Source organism: Scyliorhinus torazame, chromosome 9, assembly GCF_047496885.1.
Source record: "Scyliorhinus torazame isolate Kashiwa2021f chromosome 9, sScyTor2.1, whole genome shotgun sequence".
Lineage (NCBI taxonomy): Eukaryota > Metazoa > Chordata > Chondrichthyes > Carcharhiniformes > Scyliorhinidae > Scyliorhinus > Scyliorhinus torazame.
The window spans coordinates 215,781,631-215,802,208 of NC_092715.1; the positions used below are offsets into that span (position 1 = coordinate 215,781,631).

Genomic DNA, 20,578 nt, shown 5'->3' on the forward strand with positions numbered 1-20,578 from the left:
TTGAGCATGCTTTGCCGTGCTGGAGGAACAGAAGGGCGCTAATCATATCTGAAGTTATTCATTCTCACTTCTCAAAGTCTTGAGAGGACAATGTTGTTATATTGTAATTGGATGCAAAATTTATCTGGCTTGGAGTTTTGGAAACTCTTAAATTACCACGAAAAGATTCAGACAGCTGGAACTTAGTGAAAAACTTTGGAGTTTCCATTGTTAAATATGCTAAGTTAGAACGTGCTGCCGTGATTTCTGTTTATTTTTCAATGCCTGCCGATTTTCCTGCCAAAGGCTTTTTCCGAGATATTGAGTGAAGGATTACTTCATTCATATGGGGAGGGAAAGTGGCCAGAGTTAGAAAGGTGATGCTACAGAAGGGAAGGCAGGCAGGGGGTTTGGGTCTTCCGAACCTGATATATTACTACTGGACGGCGAATCTGGAGAAGGTGCGGAGCTGGGTCAGAGGGGTTGATTCCCAGTGGGTCAGAATGGAGGAGAGTTTGTGCAGGGGGTCGGGATTGAATGCACTGGCAACAGCGCCGCTCCCGATAGCCCCGGGGAAGTACTCAGGGAGTCCGGTAATAATAGCTTCATTGAGAATTTGGAGGCAGTTTTGCCAACACTTCAGGTTGACATTGGTCAAGGGAAATGCCGATTTGGGGGAACCACAGATTTGAGCCAGGGAGGTAGGATGGAAATTTTCGGAAATGGGAGGAGAAGGGGATTAAGACACTAAAAGATTTGTTTCTTAGGGATCGGTTTGCAGGGCAGAAGGAGGTGGAAGCGAAGTATGGGCTGGAGCAGGGGAAATATTTAGATACATGCAGGTTCGAGATTTTACCAGAAAGGAGATACAGAGCTTCCCGGTGGAGCCGGCCTCCACATTGCTGGAGGAGGTGCGGACGACAGGGGGACTGGAGAAGGGGGTAGTGTCAGCGTTTACGGAACTATTTTGGAAGAGGAGAAGACACCACTGGAAGGGCTCAAAGCAAAGTGGGAGGAAGAGTTGGAAGAGGATATGGAGGAGGAGTTCTGGTGTGAGTAGCTCCGGAGAATGAATGCCTCCACCTCGTGCGCGAGGTTGGGGCTGATACAGCTGAAGGTGGTATACAGAGCACACCTCACGAGGGCAAGGATGAGCTGATTCTTTTAAGGAGTAGAAGATGTGTGTGAGCGTTGCAGGGGGCGGGGGGCGCTAATCACGCTCATATGTTTTGGTCCTGTCCCAAGCTAGAGGATTACTGGAAGGAGGTTTTTAGGGTAATTTTTAAAGTGGTGCACGTGAAACTGGACCTGCGCCCCCGGATGGCCATATTCGGGGTGTCGGACCAGCCAGGGTTGGAAACGGGTGCGGAGGCAGATGTAGCCTTCGCCTCGTTGATCACCCGAAGGCAGATCCTGATGGGTTGGAGAGCAACCTCTCCACCCTGTGCCCTGGCGTGGTGGGGGGACTTGTTGGAATTCTTGACTCTTGAGAAGGTTAAGTTTGAACTGAGGGGAAGGATGGAGGGGTTCTACAATTCATGGGCATTATTCATCATGCACTTTCAAGAACTGGATAACATCGAACATTAGTTGGGTGGGAGGCTTGGGGAAAGGGGGGGTGGTGTGTGTTGATGGTGACTATGGGTGATTCCTTTTCGTCATTTGTTTATGTGAACATGCGGGCTAATGTTTGGGGTTTGGTGTGAGGATGGGATCGTTGTTATTGATATGGGGATTGACACATTTGTTACTGATTGTCTGTTGTTGGGTGTAAATTTGGGAGAAAATGTGAAAAAGGAGGAGAATAAAAAATATTTTTAAAAAAAGTATGCTAAGTTAGTACTTCTCAGATGATGGCGATCTGAAAGCAGCAGAGTGCAAAAGAGTTTCTCAGGTGATGTAGCAAATGAGTCCGTCCCTGACTCGCTCTTTAAGCGAGGATCAACATGCTTTTTGCTAACTGATACCTGTCCCTGCCCTCAAACCCAACCAAATGGCTCTGCAGTTAGGTTTTGACCCCTAAGATATTGATTTTGCAACTCTTGTTATGAGCGTTCCTTATTGCGGTGGAATTTCTGAATATGATTGTACCGTTTGCATTACAATACTGAAACTGCTCAGAAGCTTTACTTATAACAATTTTCCCATTGTGAAGATTTACTCTGAATGCAAATTCAAGTTTTGAAGATGGAAGGAATGTTGAAAATTTGTGCAAACATTTATGTATTTGAACTATTCTAATGGATCTCATTGTATTTTCAATAAGTAACTTTTTTGTTTTTATAATTTACATTAATGATTTAGACTTGGGAGCAAGTATCTCTAGCAAACTTTGCAGATGATACATAAATGGGGCGAGGGTTACAACTAATGCTCGTATTACAAGAAGACGTTGGCAACCTTTTAGACCGTCAGTTGAAGTGGCACAGATAAATGTGAGGTGATGTGCTTTGCTAAGAAAAATAGAAATATCGCCTACATCTTAAGCATTAAAATCAATATGGTAGGTCAGATAAGCAATTAAAGATGCTAACATAGCATTGGAATTTATTTCTAGGGTTATAGAATTCAGAAGTAGTGAAATTAGGTTTAACTTGTATAGTACCTTGGTCAGGCCACACTTACAGTACTGGTATGCAAATCATAAAAAGGATAGAGAAGCACTGGGGAAGGTGAAAAATGATTTTCATGAATGATATCACAATTGAGGGACTTGCAGCTATTGGGAAAGTTGGAACAGGTTGGGTCCAAATGACTAAAGGAGACCAGTCTTTAAAATTATCAATGGGTTGGACACACTGGGCTCGATTTTCCACACAACCCGCCGCATGTTTTGCGACGGCGGAAGGAGCCCGCCGTTCCATTAGCTGGTGGCAAGATTGTCTGGTCCCGCCGTTGTCAGCGGGTTGCCTTGTTGAAAGCACTCATTGCCGCCGGGAAACTTGCGGTGAGACCAGAAGATCCAGCTGGCATCAACGGCCAGAAAATTCAGGCTAGTAAGTGTGAAGAGAATGTTTCTCTTGGAGGAGAATCCGCATCTAGGGGCTGTATTTACCAGATCATTACTAATAAATCGAACAGAGAAATAAAATTTATTTAGTAGCGTGTGGAACGTGCGACCAGGTATTGTAACTACTGAGGCAAATAGCGCATATTATATATGTGTATACACATTTTTTTTTTAAAAAGGGAACTTGGCAAATATATGAGAGGAAAGGGAATGGAAAGTTATGCTGAAAAGCAGAAATGAATTGATGGAATGAGAAAATATTCATATGGAGTACAAAACACCAAAATGGACTAGTTGGCCAGATAGCCTGTTTCTTTATAATCTCTGGAATTCATTATTACTCATGATTCTTGTTTTTCACGATGCCAAACATTGGGGAAAAGGAGGAATTATTACATCTCCTACAATTTTGTTCATCTGTTGGATTTTTAAACATCTATTTATAATTTTGTGTCTCTGACCTTAAAAGTCAGTTATGGTTCTTTTTTATATTTGACTCCTCAGTCCTTCACCATGATGTGCTTACAAATTAAAAGCAGATTTATGTCACTATAGCTTTGACAAAGAGCAACCCAGATGCAAAACATTAGCTCCCTTCTCTCTCCACAGATGCTGTCAGACCTGCTGAGATTGTCCAGTATTTTCTGTTTTTGTTTCAGAATCCAGCATTCGTGGTAATTTGCTTTTATCTTATGTCGTTATAGGATTTTTTCAAACGTTTTGTGCAGGTGACGCCGTACAAATATTAATACATACTTGGGGTTTCCTAATGTCTAAAAAGAAAAGTTTTATCAATACACACATTTTTTGTTAGTATATTGCAACAGAAATAATATATGATTTAATCAAAAACGCATATTAATACTTGGATCTTCTGGTTTCAGATTCAAGCATCTACAGTAATTTGCTTTTCTCCCACTATTGTCTTGGAAATTGCTGTGGGCAGAGCTGCACTTGCACTGTATTTTTATTTAAAGCATTACGCCCCCAGATATAGTCATTTGTAACTAAAATGTATTCTTTGTTTAATATGTTCCTGTCTGAAATCTGTTCCCTGCAGATTCATGATGTGATGCAGGTAGGATGATCAAAAGTCGCTATGATTGGCTGTTTCTGCCGTTTCTGCAGATTTTCCATCTACAGTTATCACAGGTGATCGAGGAACCCATCCATAGTTCCAGGAATGCCGTGAAACTTTCTGAAGCTCCTTTGGATAGACAAAGTTTACATGAATCCCATGTTTATCCCCCACCCCCTTCCGATTTGTTGTTTTAACAGTCAATACTGTATTTGCTGATCTTGATTTTGCTGTATGCTTTATCTCTAATGTAGGTTGAAAACCTCTTGGTCAGTCATCAAGGTACTATCAAGCTCTGTGATTTTGGCAGTGCTACAAGTATAGCACACTACCCAGACTACACATGGTCTGCACAGAAGAGAGCAATGGTGGAGGAAGAGGTATGTGTGTACATTGAAAATACACATTGAATGGCACAGATTACACAATGGCGCATTTGAAAAAGAGCAAGGACGTTTTAACTGACCAATATTTATCCTTTGATAAGTAACATTAACACAGATTGCCTGATCATGTATCTCACTGCTATCTGTCAAACATTGCTGCATACATATTGGCTGCTATGTTTGTCTATATAACAACATTGACTACATTTCAGAAGTATTTAACTGGTTGCAAAGGGATTTGGAACATTGTGAGTGTTACGATTTCAGTTGGTGTTATAACTGGACAGTATGATCCCAGAAAGGAATTTTGGCTCAAAAGACTGTAACTTTTACATTTTCTTGTAAATTGTGGAGGAACAGAGTCAGAGGACCGGTAATTAGTTTTAACAACAAGAAAAATAAGTGAAAGAATTGGAGTATGATACAATACTTCTTTACCCCTTAGCTTAACAATTACACACAGATTTTAAGATTAATATGGATTACAAAGTACATCTTAAGCTACAGTGGTCTCATTAACACACAAAGTCTCTTTTAAGCACACCAGAAGACTGTGGCAAGACCCACCTCTCTCTGAACACGAGTGAATGACTGTGGATTTCTCCTCAAATTCCCCCCCCCCGATGATTCTTATACCTCGAGCCGCCTTGTCTCACTGAGTTCCAGCTGCCATGCGAGTGATTTCAAATTCCACTTTGTTAAAAGTCAAACTTTCAAATCTTTTTAATTATGCTTTCCCTCTGCTGTTTCCATCCAGGTTTCGCTTTCAGCTTTTACACGTCTCTTTTCAGGTTTCCTTTGTCTTAAAGGCTTTTACATAAACTTCGAGGTCCAGCTGCCGATTTCCAAAATTATTTCAAGTAATGTCTTCCAAACTGTAGTAATTTCTCACAAACCTCAGCACTACACTGCAGATATCTTTCTGGTCTCTCACAATCCAATACCTTTTCAATGCTCTGTGACTTTACTGAACAACTATCTGTTCTTGTTCCCTGTTTCTTCTGTTCCTTAAACTGCAGACATCTGGGCAGCACGGTAGCATGGTGGTTAGCACAATTGCTTCACAGCTCCAGGGTCCCAGGTTCGATTCCCTGATGGGTCACTGTCTGTGCGGAGTCTGCACATTCTCCCTGTGTCTGCGTGGGTTTCCTCCGGGTGCTCCGGTTTCCTCCCACAGTCCAAAGATGTGCAGGTTAGGTGGATTGGCCATGCTAAATTGCCCTTAGTGTCCAAAATTGCCCTTAGTTCTGGGTGGGGTTACTGGGTTATGGGGATAGTGTGGAGGTGTGGACTTGGGTAGGGTGCTCTTTCCAAGAGCCGGTGCAGACTCGATGGGCCGAATGGCCTCCTTCTGCACTGTTAATTCTATGTAATATCTATGTAATATCTTGGAAACTGCTCATCATTTCTCTAGTTTCCTTACCTACGTGGACTTTAGATTTGCGGCATCTGTTTTCTTAACAATTACTTCATAGTGTTATGTGTTCATATTGATTTCTGAAAGCTGGACTGAGCACTGTATAGTAATATATGCATGATGACATGACATCACTGGAAGTGAAATCACCGATCACTAACGTGGATGACTGTGCAGAGTAAGGAAGGAGCCTGTACTGAACACACCTCTGTAATAAAACTCCATTAGTTTCTCAGCCTCTGTGCCTACTAGCATCAATCCTGCAGACACAACACAGAAACTGGCAATGAGGCAATGAGACTGAAGGAAAGCTTTCCATGTGCTCCGGACAGAATGGGCCCCATGAATGTGAGTAATGATCACCTTGCAAGATGATTAAAGAGCAATTGCAGAAGCAAATATAGAGCTGGGGGTGTTTAAGAAAACAGGCTGAAGAAGCTCAGGTTGTATCATATTTCCAAAGGGAAAAGGAAAGTAGCTGCTGAAAATACGATGCAAAGTGTGCATATGAGGAATCTCCAAAAGGAGGAAAATGGCTGGAAGTTTTGGCACTGTGGGACCCTTAGACAAAAAGCAGAGCGATGGAGCTCCTACATGGAATGGTTTGACTATTTTGTGTAAGAGGTTTCCTGAGCAATTAGTGATGATGATCACGTTTGTCTCCCAAGGATTTGAAAATTTCTTGAAAGAGAACAGTATACAACATATTATTTTTTTAATATACTTTTATTGGGGTATTTGCAAGTTTTTATAATAATAACAGCGACATAAACATGGTACAATAAACATTCCCACCCCCATCACATCTTCACACACCCCAACCATAAAACAACAGTCTAGCCCCCCCCCCCCCCCCCCCCACCCCTCCTGTGGAATTCTGCTTCTGCTGACATTTTAATTTTCCCCGAGAAAGTCGACGAACGGCTGCCACCTCCGGGTGAACCCTACCATTGACCCTCTTAAAGCAAACTTTATTTTCTCGAGACTGAGAAACCCAGCCATGTCACTAACCCAGGTCTCTACACTCAGGGGCTTTGAGTCCCTCCACATTAATAAGAACCATCTCGGGGCTACCAGGGAGGCAAAGGCCAAGGCGTCGGCCTCTTTCGTCCCCTGCACTACCGGCTCTTCCGACACTCCAAAGATTGCCACCTCAGGACACTGCACCACCCGTGCTTTGAGTACCATGGATATTGCCTTAACGAAACCATGCCAAAAGCCTCTAAGCTTCGGGCATGCCCATGTATACAACATATTAGATCAGCAGCGCACCATCCTGCTATGAACGGACTAGCAGAACATTTTGTGCAAACAATGAAGCACATATTAAGGACAACCAGGGAACAAGGTTCATTGACCACACATCAAAATCAATTCTACTCATGTATAGGAATACTGCTCAGTCAACAGCAAAAATTTCTCCAACATCATTGATGATGAAATAACAATTATGTTCGGAATTCGACTTATTAAAATCTTCAAAGACAAAATAAATCATTCAACAGAAACAGCAAGGTCAGATTGAATGGTGGGAAAACAAAGCAAAATATTATGTTTTCTTTCAAGGACAAGAAGCTCTCACTAGGAACTACTCTACAAGAGAGAAATGGGTTCCTACTATGATCATCGCACAAACGTGGCTTATGTCGTATAACAACCATCCAGATCTAGGATGATGTCATCTGGAGGAGGCATGTGGACCAACTGTTGGCGGGGAGAACCGATCTGATGGTGATAAAACCTGCAGTGAATCTGTATTCATCTGTATTCAACTGTCGACAGAACTGGTTGAGGAAAACAACACTTCAATTTCAGACCAAGCACCAGTTGCAATGACAACACAGGTCAAAACAACCACTGACGATGTTCATACAAAGTCGGAAACGCCAGAGGCTACAACTAGGCAACCATTCAGAGAACGATGACTCCCGAACTGTCTGACTTATAGATTATTTTTGTTTGATTATTGTTTATGTTACACTTGTTTAAATTTGTTAGGGTCGTTCAATGTAAAAGGGGAGGAAATGTTATGTATTTATATTGATTTCTGAAAAGCAGCACTGAAACTGCACTGTGCACTGTATAATGATGTATGCACAATGGCATGATGTCGTTGGAAGTGGCATCACCGATTGCTAGCCCGGGTAACTGCAGAGTAAAGAAGCAGCCTATACTGAACATACCTCATCAATAAACCTTCAGTTTGTCAGCCTCTGTGCCTCAATCCTGTGCACACAACACACAGTATGGCTTTTCATCTAGTAAGCCTGAGAGACGCGTTCCCTCTCTAGCCTTCTGAAACCAACTGCTTCGAGCAGAGCTTTGAGAGCTGCCTTCCCTTTCACTACCTATCTTCAACTATAATAATCTTTATTAGTGTCACAAGTGGACTTACATTAACACTGCAATGAAGTTACTGTGTAAATCCCCTAGTTGCCACACACCAGCGCCTGTTCATGTATATAGAGGGAGAATTCAGAATGTCCAATTCACCTAACAAACACGTCTTTCGGGATTTGTGGGAGGAAACCAAAACGCTCGGAGGAAACCCACGCAGACACTGGGAGAACGTGCAGACTCCACACAGACAGTGACCCAAGCCGGGAATAGACCCCGGGTCCCTGGTGCTGTGAAGCAACAGAGCTAACCACAGTGCTACCGTGCCATCCATCAAATTAGTTGAACGAAAACTCAAATGCTTCTCTGCCATATGAGGCCCCAGTTGCTAAGCAACCACTGGTTATTTACTCTTCACGCTGTAGCCCTCTCTAAGCACAATAGACTCACAGCTCTAATTGAAACTAACCCACTAGCATGCAACTACCTTTGTCCAGCATGAATCTAACTAGGTTTTACTCTGTCAGGCACACAAGCGCTAAATTAAACCCGCTTAAAACTATACCTTATTTCTAATGTTTACCAATACAAATATAAATTCTGTGAAACTACCTTTTTTTCCTAACCTTGAGGTTGTGAGAAGTTCGTCTGAATAGAAATTCTTTCCTTTTCCTTTATAACTCTTGACATTTTAGTTGTGTGTGAGTTAGCACAGCAATAAGTATTTTTTTTTAAAAAAAATATTTTATTGAAAATTTTTGGCCAACCATCACAGTACATTGTGTATCCTTTACACAATAATATAACCGTATAAATAACAATGACCTGTTTTATAAACAAAGAATAAATAATATATAACAAAAACTAAAACTAAATGGCAACTGCCTTGTCTCAGATAAACACTCTCCAAAAATATGATTTAACAGTCCAATATACAATTATTTATAGCAACGACCTATACATATGATACATATATATTAACAACCCTGAGAGTCCTCCTGGTTCCTCCCCCCTCCCCCCCTCCCCCCCTGGGCTGCTGCTGCTACCTTCTTCTTTTCCATTCCCTCTATCTTTCTGTGAGGTATTCGACGAACGGTTGCCACCGCCTGGTGAACCCTTGAGCCGATCCCCTTAGGACGAACTTAATCCGTTCCAGCTTTATAAACCCTGCCATGTCGTTTATCCAGGTCTCCACACCCGGGGAGCAATAAGTATTTAATTGCATACAAATTGCTGGTCCTCAACCAGTATTCTGTTTAGCCATTATTGCTATGGGTTCTTTTTGAATTACGTTTGTTGAGTGAGTGCGAGAACAGTCGAGGTTACCCTTGGAGTGATTCATGATTCGGCCAAATAGGAAATGATTACATGCTATATAGTATAACATTACTTGACATTTGACTTCTTTAGTTAGAGTGCGTTGGTGCAAAATATCTTCCCATTTGGCTAAACTTATTATGTTTATGCCGTTGTTTTGTTATTTGAAAGTATGTTTCGAACTGAAGTTGCATGGGGCTCGTTATACTACGAATATGTAAGGACAAATATTGAGAAAAATGTAACTAAAATTAAATATCAGGTTTGAAATTTCTAGACATAACTTGCAACCTATTGTTCAAATATTAAAGGTATTGTTGCAATAAAAACATATTGATTGAATAAGAATATTTTGACAAAGGAGTGATCAAGGTGTGCACTAAAGTGTGTTTGTTGTAGTTGTTAATTTGTTTGTTTTGGTTCTGTCTTCTGGCATAATAATAGGCCTCTGACAGCGCTGTGAGCAAAGAATTTGCATTTGTGTAACGACCTCCGGACATCCCAAAGCACTTTACAGATAATAAAATAGTTTTTTTTAAGTATGATGTATCAAATGCTCAAAACAAAAGAAACCTGTTCCCTTGAACATTATAGTGCCAAGTTAAAGTCCCAGCAGATTGGAATTTTGAACATGTAACACCACTATCAAGAAAGGAAGGAGAGAGAAAAGCAGGGAATGACCCAGGCCAGTTAGTTTGTTGTCAGGATTTATTTTCATTCTTTCATGGAGTGTGTGTGTTTTTGGCAAGGCCAGATTTATTGCACATCCCTAATTGCCCTCAAGAAGGTGGTGGTGAGCTGCTTTCTTGAATCGCTGCAGTCCTCATGGTGTAGATACATTGTGTATTTACATTGTGTATTTATGCATGTTCTATGTTTTTTTAATGTATGGAGCGATCTGTCTGGACTGTAGGCAGCACAATACTTTTCACTATACCTCTGTACACATGACATTTGTCTGGACTGTAGACAGAACAATACTTTTAACTATACCTCTGTACACATGACAAATCAAATTCAAATCAAATTCAAATTCAACCCACAGTGCGATTAGTAAGGGAGTTCCAGGCTTTTGACCAAGCAGCAGTGAAAATACAGCGCTATTTTTTGAAGTCAGGATAGTGTGTGCCTTAGAGGGGAATTTGCTGGCGGTGGTGTTCCATGTGCTTGGTGCCATTCAACTTCTGGCCTTTGTGAGTTTGGAAGGTGCTGTTGAAGGAGGCTTGGTGAGTTGTTGCCATGCATCTTTTATATGATGTACACTGTTGTCACTGTGTGCCAGTGGTGCAGGGAGTAAATGTTTAAGGTGATGGATAGAATGCCAATCTAGTCTATCTTAGTTGTGTAATATCCTGCACGGATATTATTCTGGATGCTATTGAGATTCTTGTGTGTTGTTGGAGCTGCAGTTATCTAGGCAAGTGGAGGGTATTCCATCATACGTCTGACCAATGCCATTGTAGGCAGTGGACAGAATTTGGGGAGTCAGAAGGTGAGTTAGTTGCAACAGAATTTTCATCCTCTGACCTGACTATTTACATGGATGGTTCAGTTCAATTTCTGGACAATGGATGTTGATGGTGCGGGCTTCAGCGATGGTAATGCTGTTTAATGTCGAGGAAAAATGGTTAGGTTTTCCCTTGTTGGAGATAGTTGCTCCCTGGCACATGTGTGGTGCGAATATACTTGCCACTTGTCAGCCCAAGCCTGGATATTATCTAGGTTCTGCTGTATTTGGACATGGATTACTTCTGGGGAGTCACGTATGCTACTGAATGCTGTACAATCATCAGCGAACATCCTAATTTCTGACCTTACCATGGAGGGAAAGTCAATGAGGAAGCAGCTGAAGAGGGCTGGACCTTCGTCAGTCTGCTGGGCCTGAGATATTTGACTTCCAACCAACACACAACTATCTTCCTTAGTGCTAAGTATGGCACTGACTGCGGGGGAATTTTCCTCTTTGTTTCCATTTACTTCAATTTTGTTCAGTTTCGTAGGGCTCCTTGATGCCACACTCAAATCAGATGCCGTCTTGATTTGGATTTTGTTTATTGTCACGTGTACCAAGGTACAGTGAAAAGTATTTTTCTGCGAGCAGCTCAACAGATCATTAAGTACATGAAAATAAAATAAAATAAAAGAAAATACATAATTGGGAGTAAAACGTGGATCTGTTAGGGAGAGCTCGCAGAGAGTCACCACGCTCTGGCGCCATCTTGTGCACTCCCGGGAAAAGGTAGTCTTGCTACAGTTGTAAGGGGTTTTGTGAGACCACACCTGGAGTACCAAGTGCAGTTTTGTTCTCTACATTTCAAGAAGGATGTATTGTTTTGGAGGCAGTACAATTAAATTTAATTTTTTTTAAAAATTACTTTGTCAGAGTTACAAAGCCAGAGCTCAGAGTGTGGACAGGGGCAAACCTCTAATCCAGCTCCTTGCCTGCTCCAAAAACCAATTCAAATTGAATCCAATTCATGGTCCCCACAAGAGAGACATACCAGATTCAGGCATTACATCTGACCTCACGCTCATCTTAGCCAAAGGCCGAGAAGCGAATGGCAGTAGAACTTTTAATAAGGACGGGGGAGTACAAACCGAGTAAAAATGAGAACAGTTTTCTTTATAAACCATATATTACACTCCCTGGTAGACCCCCTACATGGGTACTTCTTTGGTCAGTGCCTTACTGGTGGATCTTATGTACTCTGGGTAATTGAGATACCCGCCCTTAGTGGGGGAGCTCATACTCTGCAAAGAGCATAGGGAAGACTAGCATTCCTATCCTGTTGGTCCCGTGCAGGATATTGCACAACTAAGATAGACTAGATTGGTTCTTGGAGTAAGAGACTGTGTAAATTGGACCAAATGTAAACTGCAGTTTAGAAGCATGAGACATAATCTCATTAAAACATACAAGTTTCTGAAGGGACTTGACAGAGTAGACATTGAGGTGTTTGTTCTGGCTGGAGAACCTTTGGGGTACAGTCTCAGGGACAGGGGATGATTAATTAGGCCTGAGATGAGGAGAAATTTCTTCAAAGAGTTGTGAGCCTTAGGAATTCTGTACCCCAGAGCGTTGTTGATGCTCCATTATTGAATATATCTTTAAGGCTGCGATAGACAGATTTTTGGTCCCTCGGGGAGTCGAGGGATATGAAGACTGGCAGGAAAATGGATTTGAGGAAGAAGATCTGCCATGATCCTAATGAAAGGTGGGATCCGGCTTGAAGAAACTGTGGTGTACTCATTATTATGTGTCTATGCCAAAAATAATTTCTGGCAGTGACTTCAAGACTTGATTCCAGGGCAGCAAGGTGGCTCAGTGGGTAGCACTGTAGCCTCACGACGTTGAGGTCCCAGGTTCGATCCCGGCTCTGGATCACAGTCCGTGTGGAGTTTGCACATTCTCACCGTGTTAGCGTGGGTTTCGCAAATAAATTGTGCAGGGTAGCCCCTTAATTGGAAAAATTAATTGGGTACTCTAAATTTATTTAAAAAAAGACTTGATTCCAATCGATTTTAAGAGCATAAATCAGTAATGAAGATAGGCTATAACCTATTGAAACGTGACCCTCCCTCAGCATCCACTACTCTAACTCTGCACCAAAATATTCAACTACGTCCTGTGTGGCAGGGAAGTAGTTCAAGATCAGTTATAGCCCAACAATTTATCGTACTTGCAATATTTGTTTAAAATATGTTTTTGATCTAATTAGTGCACCACTGAGGAATGTTGCATTGTCAGGTGTCTTTCTCATGAGGTCCATCTGCCTGCTCTGATGAATGCAAAAGATCCCACCGCATTTTTTGAAGAGGAGTGGGGGAGTTATTCCATACAGCCTGTACAATATTTATCCCTCAATTAATATAACAAAACAAGAGCATCTTGCTCTTTGTAAGTGTTGATTGTGTGCATATTGGCTATCATGTTTCCTGCACTACAACAACGACTACAGTTCAAAAAGTACTTCATTGACTGTAAAGTGTTTTGCGATACCCAGTGGTCGTAAAAGCTGCTATCGAATAATTACAAATCTTTCATGTATTTAGTTTGCCTTTCGCAACAATAAAACTTGATGTTCTCCAATCTTTCTTCACAGCTCATACCATTGACAATTGGAATCCGTATTCTGTGTAGTCTTTCCAATGCCTCTAGCTATTGTTTTATGGTTTGGTAATCAAAATAGGATCTACTACTCTTAAGTAACACAGCTTCTGTGGGTTCATATTTTGCGATTCTAGAGTTTTGATTGTGCACTGTTCAAGCTTAGTTTTGTGCTGTTTGAAGCCTCTTACCTTCATAATCACTATTGGCATTGATTTACTCTGTAGTAAAATAAGACTGTATTGAAAACGGTGCTCATGTAACTAAGCTTTGGTACAATTTATATTTCCATGCCATCCATGGTGAATTATGAAACGTAAAGACACTGTCTTGTTTTTTTAAACCAGATTACAAGGAACACCACACCAATGTACCGGACACCAGAGATAATAGATCTTTATTCCAATTATCCAATCAATGAAAAACAGGATATCTGGGTATGTTTTCTATAAAATATTATGCTTTGTAATAGCAGAACAATTCAGCTTTTTATTCATTTGCAGGCTGTGGGCATTGATGGTCTGTCTAGTATTTATTACCCATCCCTAATTGCCCGTACAAAGATGCTGGTGAGATACCTTCATGAATACAATTGAGGGGCTTGCTAGGACATTTAAAGGTTAACCACATTGCTATGGGTTTGGAGTCAGACTGGGTAAGGGCAGCAGGTTTCCTTTTCAGGACAACCAGATGGGTTTTTACAACAATCTAGTAGTTTGATGGTCGCCATTACTGATACTAGCTTTTGATTACAGATGTATTTAATTATTTCAATTTAAATTCTCGAGTTGGTGGGATTTGAATTTATAGCTACAGACTATTGATCCAGGTCTATAGATTATTTTCCGAGTCACATAGTCACAATATGACTGTTCGCCGTTAGTTAATAATTACTTCATGGTCGTTTCATTTTGGTCAAAATTTGGCTATTTGTATTTATAAATGAGCATTTATTCCCAATAATGGGTGGTGCAGCATAACAGACTGTGGTTCATTTAAGCTTTGGTTCTAAGGTTTGAAGTTATTTTAACTTTGATTAAATTACAGCTTTACTACTCTGTCTGCACTTCACATAATTCAACATCTACTCTCACTGTTATGCTTTCAATTGCTTTTGTTTACTTTCTGGATCTTTGCTTCCCATTGGCTTGTTAATATTGTGAAACAAAGCATACTTTAAAAAAATCTGTAACATGTATAATTTGTTTCAATTATGTTCAGAATTATGCTAACCTGTTAACTCATTTTTAGCAAACACAGGAGTAAATTGTTAACTGAGGAAATGGTTCTTGTCATTTCTGAAGATTACATTTATTTTTGTTCTAATTTTCACCTACTCTCCTATGTGAGAGTTTGCATCCATGAAAACTAAGGAATAGGAGTATAGATCTGTTGGAGTTTTCTTGTCTTGGGGGATCCACTATATTTGCAGTGAACCCATAACACAGTGACTGAAAACCCCTGAGAGGCTATTTGCTGTTGCAGAGTCTAGAATTCTTAATGCTACACACCATCCTCTACACATTGGGTCAGTTTTGTACCTTAATAAACCACACAAGTCTCTCAAGTTAAGGATTGTGCCCATGCTCAGGTATGTAGAATGATATCTAACTGATCAACTGTTTGCAGCCTCATGCTACAGTAGTAGAAAGGGCAACACCCTTGTGCACCTGGCTCCACAGTTAAGCTGAGAAAATAATATACAATGGATAAAGGTAAGATGAAGTCGCCATAGTCCCAGATGACCACAGGCTGCTTTCCCCTTGGAGGGGGAGAGCTGACTGGTGGCGATTTAACCTAAGGATCACCATACCTCAGGTGAGGAGCAAGGTTGAGAAGGCAGGCCTTCATGAATAGCAGTGATACTGAAACTCTAAAATAATAACAACAAATGTTGGAAATATTTGCTGAATATTTTCTGTAATCCATTGAGAACTCCAGGGTTCTCTTTGGGCCTTCAAATAAAATTCCAGCAGCTTTCTCTAGGGAATGGAGATGTTGATGAGAAAAGTTGAAAGCTACTTTAGAGGATTCAAATAGTACCAACAATGACTGGGCGAGGAACACAGTATATCCAATCATAGTTGGCAACCTGAGCAATGAAATGTTACCCACTAACAATTAGCTTTTATTTTATTCATAAATTGACAGAAGAGCCACAGGTGATACAAGGAAACATTTGTTTGTGCAGTGTAGTTATGACCTGGAATGCACTAACTGACAGTGTGTTGGATCAAATTCAGTAGTGGCTTTCTGTGCTGATTCATTTTATGAAAGCCTAAAACCTCAGGGTATTGACTTAGAATGATGGAAGTGACTTAATAACTAGGTATCTATATTTGGCCGTGTGTTTATCAGCCAGTGTTCAGTAAGTGTCTGTCAAAGGTGATGGTGTTTCTTGGGATACTTGAAATCCTATAAACACCTGGCTGATCAGAGTCCTGTCCCACGAGGAAGCTTGCCCAGCAGGTACTGTTCTTTTAAGGAAACTTGTCTTCATTGAAAACTGAGAAACATTTTCAGCTTCAGCTGCAGCTATTGTGATGATCCAGTTCCTGACTGATCAAACTGTAACCTGACTACCAGTCCAGATTTACTCAGCTTGGACAATTCAATCTCAAAACAGAAAAGAGCAGTCAAGATTCATATATAAATATCCTGTTAGAAAGCAATTTGCTTCACTTGATGTCACTCTAGGTTGAGTAGCTCTTCCTATGGGAGATCATTCGTGCAAACATACGCACTGTTCCAATTGTTCATATTCCAATATTCCAGGTCACCTCTCAACCTCTGTCGTTCCAGTGAGAACAGACCGATTTTATCTAACCTCTCCTCATAGCCTTGATTTTGTTGGTCAGCCTTTTATGTGGTACGTTGTTAAGCGTTTTCATGAAATCTATGTAGACAACATCCACCTTTTCTGTTACTTCACCAAAAGAATTACATTAGATGAGTAAAAACGTAGTTTGCCTTTTATAACTCCCTGCTGGTTTAATTAACTCAAACCTCTCTAAGTGTGCGATGATTTGTTTGGAAGATCATAACCGTCTTCTGCTATCTCTTCCTGTGTGACCAACCTGCACACAAGCAATCTGGACCAGGCGACTTATCCACACTTTTCATAACCAGCTGTTATCGTATATTCTGCCTATTAATTTTCACATCATCCGTCACCTGTGCCATATCCACTTTTATTGATATTTTGTCAAGATCCGCTTCCTTAATAAACATGGATACCAAGTACTCATTAAGTCTTCCAGTCTTGCCCTGTGCGTCCAAGCATATCTCACCTTTGATGCGAATAGGGCCATCCATCTCTTACTACCCACTGACTATTTATATGTCAATAAAAGACTTTTGGATTCTCGTTTATGTTATCTGCCATTCTATTCTTGTATTCTCTCTTTGCCAGTCTTAATTTCCTCTTCATTTTCCCACCTCAATGTATTGTATTTGGCTTGAAGAATTAACTGACATGCACCATAACTGTTTTTTTGTTTTGTCATATTCTCTATCTCCTTAATACCCTTGGTGTCCTGACTTTGGTTCCACGATCTTTTTCTCTTGTTGGAATGGACCTAGCCTGTACTTGAAACATCTCCTCCTTACCATCTATTGTTCCATTAGCATTATCCCTTTCACTTGATGGTTCTGTTTCACCCTGGGTAGATCCCCCCCCTCATACCATTGAGGTTTAACCCATTTAAAAGTTTTCATAGATTATCATAGAATTTACAGTGCAGAAGGAGGCCATTCGGCCCATCGAGTCTGCACTGGCTCTTGGAAAGAGCACCCTACCCAAGGTCAACACCTCCACCCTATCCCCATAACCCAGTAACCCCACCTAATCCCCATAACCCAGTAACCCCACCCAACACTAAGGGCAATTTTTGGACACTATGGGCAATTTATCATGGCCAATCAACCTAACCCGCACATCTTTTGGACTGTGGGAGGAAACCGGAGCACCCGGAGGAAACCCACGCACACACGGGGAGAATGTGCAGACTCCGCACAGACAGTGACCCAAGCCGGGAATCGAACCTGGGACCCTGGAGCTGTGAAGCAATTGTGCTATCCACAATGCTACCGTGCTGCCCACTTCCTTGAGTGTTTGCTTGAGTGTCTTCTTGCTCTCCTCAATATCTAACCTAAACCCTTTGATACAATAATCAGTCTTTTCCAGGCGTTTCCTCACAGACATCCTGTCCACTTGGCCCATCTTATTTTTCAGTACCAGATCCAACAATGTGTCCTCCCTAGTTAGACCAAGAATATACTGGTCAATAAAGTTCTCCTGAACACAATTCAGTAATTCCTCCTCCTCTTTACTTATTCCAATCGATATTCGGGTAATTAACATCCCCCAATATCACCACTTTACTGTTCTTGCATACCTCTGTGATTTTCCTGCAGATTAGGTCCTTATTCTCTCTCTCACCATTTGGAGGTCCTTAGTAGTGTGATCATACTCCTTTTGCCTCTCAATTCTAACAAAATACATACTGGGCGGGATTCTCCGGTCCGCCAGTGGCATTTTCCGGCATGGCACGCCGGCAATGCGATTCTCCGTTCCCGCAGCCGGCCAATGAGGTTTCCCGTTGTGGTCACCTCATGCCATGGGGAAACCTGCGAGCGTGGGTGTGTTGCCGGCGGACTGGAGGATCCTGCCAATGGAGAATTCCGCTGACTGTCTTTGGCCCCTCAAGGACATTTTCTCTTTCCTACACTAGTGTCTTCCCTAATCAGTGCTGCCACCCACCTCCATTTTTTCCTTCCCTGTCTTTTCTGAAAACTCTGGGCGCGATTCTCCACTCCCACGCCGAAGTGGCCACGCCGTCGAGGTTCACGACGGCGCGAAACGGCCCCGGGCGCGAAACGGCCCCGGTCCCGACCGATTCAGGTCCTGACAATGGGCCAGTATCGGGGCCGCGTCATCTACCCGCGCCAGGCCTTGTCGCCCGCGTAAAAGCAGCGCCGCATAGATGATGTGGCCGGCGCCACATAACGGACGTCATCCGCGCATGCGCGGTTGCCGTCCTGTCCAAATCCGCCCCGCAAGAAGATGGGGGACGGATCTTGCGGGGCCGCGGAAGGAAGGAGGTCCTCCTTCAGAGAGGATGGCCCGACGATCGGTGGGCACCGATCGCGGGCCACCCCACATTCCAGGTGAAGCCCGGTGCAGGGTCCCCCCTCGTCCCCCCACAGGCCGCTCCCCCAGCGTTCACGCACCGCCCACGACTGTAGCGACCAGGTGTGGACGGCGCTGGGGGGAACCCGCCGTTTTGGCCTGGCCGCTCGGCCCATCTGGGCCTCAGAATAGCGGGGGTGCCGGAGAATTGCCATTTTGGGTATCTCCGGCGATTCTCCGGCCTGCGGCCCGCGAAACTCGACCGGGCCGTTCCCGCCGCTTGGGAGAATCACGGGAGGGCGTCGGACCGGCGTCCCCGGAAATTTCGGCGGCCCAGGCGATTCTCCCAACCGGCGTGGGAGTGGAGAATCGCGCCCTATATCTTTGAGAATAAAGTACCCAATTCTCACAATTTTTAAGCCACATTTCCATAACTGTTATTGCATCAAATTCCCAAACTTCTATTTGTGCTTGCAGCTCGTCAACCTTATTCACCGCATGCTGTGCATTTATATACATGCATTTTAAAACTGTCTTTAAACTCTTCGACGTCCTCCTTAGTCTGCTCCTATTTAATAAGATACTTCCTTCTCTCGTACTATCCAACACTCTTTTATCTCGCTCTTTTCTATTTCTATATGTTGATGCCCCTCCCCCTGTCAATTGAAAACCTTTCCAACCACACTAGATAACTTCCTGACGAGGGGATTGGTCCCAGTCCTGTTGAAGTGCTCATAGAATTTACAGTGCAGAAGAGAGCCATTTGGCCCATCGAGTCTTCACTGGCCCTTGGAAAGAGCACCCGACTTAAGCCCACACTTCCACACTATCCCTGTAACCCAGTAACCCCACCTAACCTTTTTGACACTAAGGGGCAATTTATTATGGCTAATCCACCTAACCTGCACATCTTTGGACTGTGGGAGGAAACCGGAGCACCCGGAGGAAACCCACGCAGACACGGGGAGAAGTGCAAACTCCACACAGACTGTCACCCGACACTGGAATTGAACGTGGAGCTGTGAGGCAACAGTGCTAACCACTGTGCCACCGTGCCGCCCTCTGCAATCCACCCTTTTGAATAGACGCCTTCTGCTCCTGAACCCCGAACTGGCCCCAATGTCCCAAGAATTTGAAGCCCTCCTTGCACCATGCCGGAAACCACGCATTTATACCCTCTATCTTATTATTTCCATTCCTGTATGTACCTGATCCTGGGAATAATCCAGAGATTTTTACCTTTGATGTCCTACTTTTAACCTCCCTAGCTCCTAAAAGACTGACTATAGTACCAAAATACCTACCTCTCTGTTGTTGGCTGGATGTTGGCTCATTCCCTTCTCCCTGCAGAATATTTTGCATGCGCTCTCTGATGTCCTTTACCCTCTCACCAGGGACGCAACATGCCATGCCTGACTTCCCCTAACTATGGAATCTCCTATAGAAACTGTATTTCAATTCTTTGCTTATCCCTCCTAAGCAGTCCCTTGCCCATCAGTGTCATGGTCTGGACTGCACTCCTTTGAGCTGTCGTCAGTCCCAGCAATGCTGAGTACTGGCTTGAGAGACTCATACATCCGAAAGACTCCTGCATTTCTTGCCTCTTCCTGATGGCCACCCATTTACTATTCTGAACACACTGTGCCTGTGGGGTGGCCACATCTTTCAAACATACCATCTACGAAACCTAGCCTCCCTAATGCTCGACAGTGATTGCAGCTGCCTCTCAAGCTTGGCGATCATGACCTGAACTCGGGAAGAACGTGACACTTCCTACTAATGTAGTCCCCGAAGAAAAATGGAGTCTCCTGATGT

At 42.7% G+C, this 20,578-nt stretch overlaps 1 protein-coding gene across 3 annotated transcripts in view; it reads left to right on the top strand.

The window, feature by feature from the left end:
- The window catches only part of gak (cyclin G associated kinase), a 215,773-nt gene that overhangs the window by 68,324 nt on the left and 126,871 nt on the right, over positions 1 to 20,578 (top strand). For all 3 annotated transcript variants that reach the window (XM_072517104.1, XM_072517103.1, XM_072517105.1), the window contains 2 exons: positions 4,322 to 4,447; positions 13,980 to 14,069. In XM_072517104.1, coding sequence (XP_072373205.1) covers positions 4,322 to 4,447; positions 13,980 to 14,069 — 216 coding nt within the window. The remainder of the gene's footprint in view (positions 1 to 4,321; positions 4,448 to 13,979; positions 14,070 to 20,578) is intronic.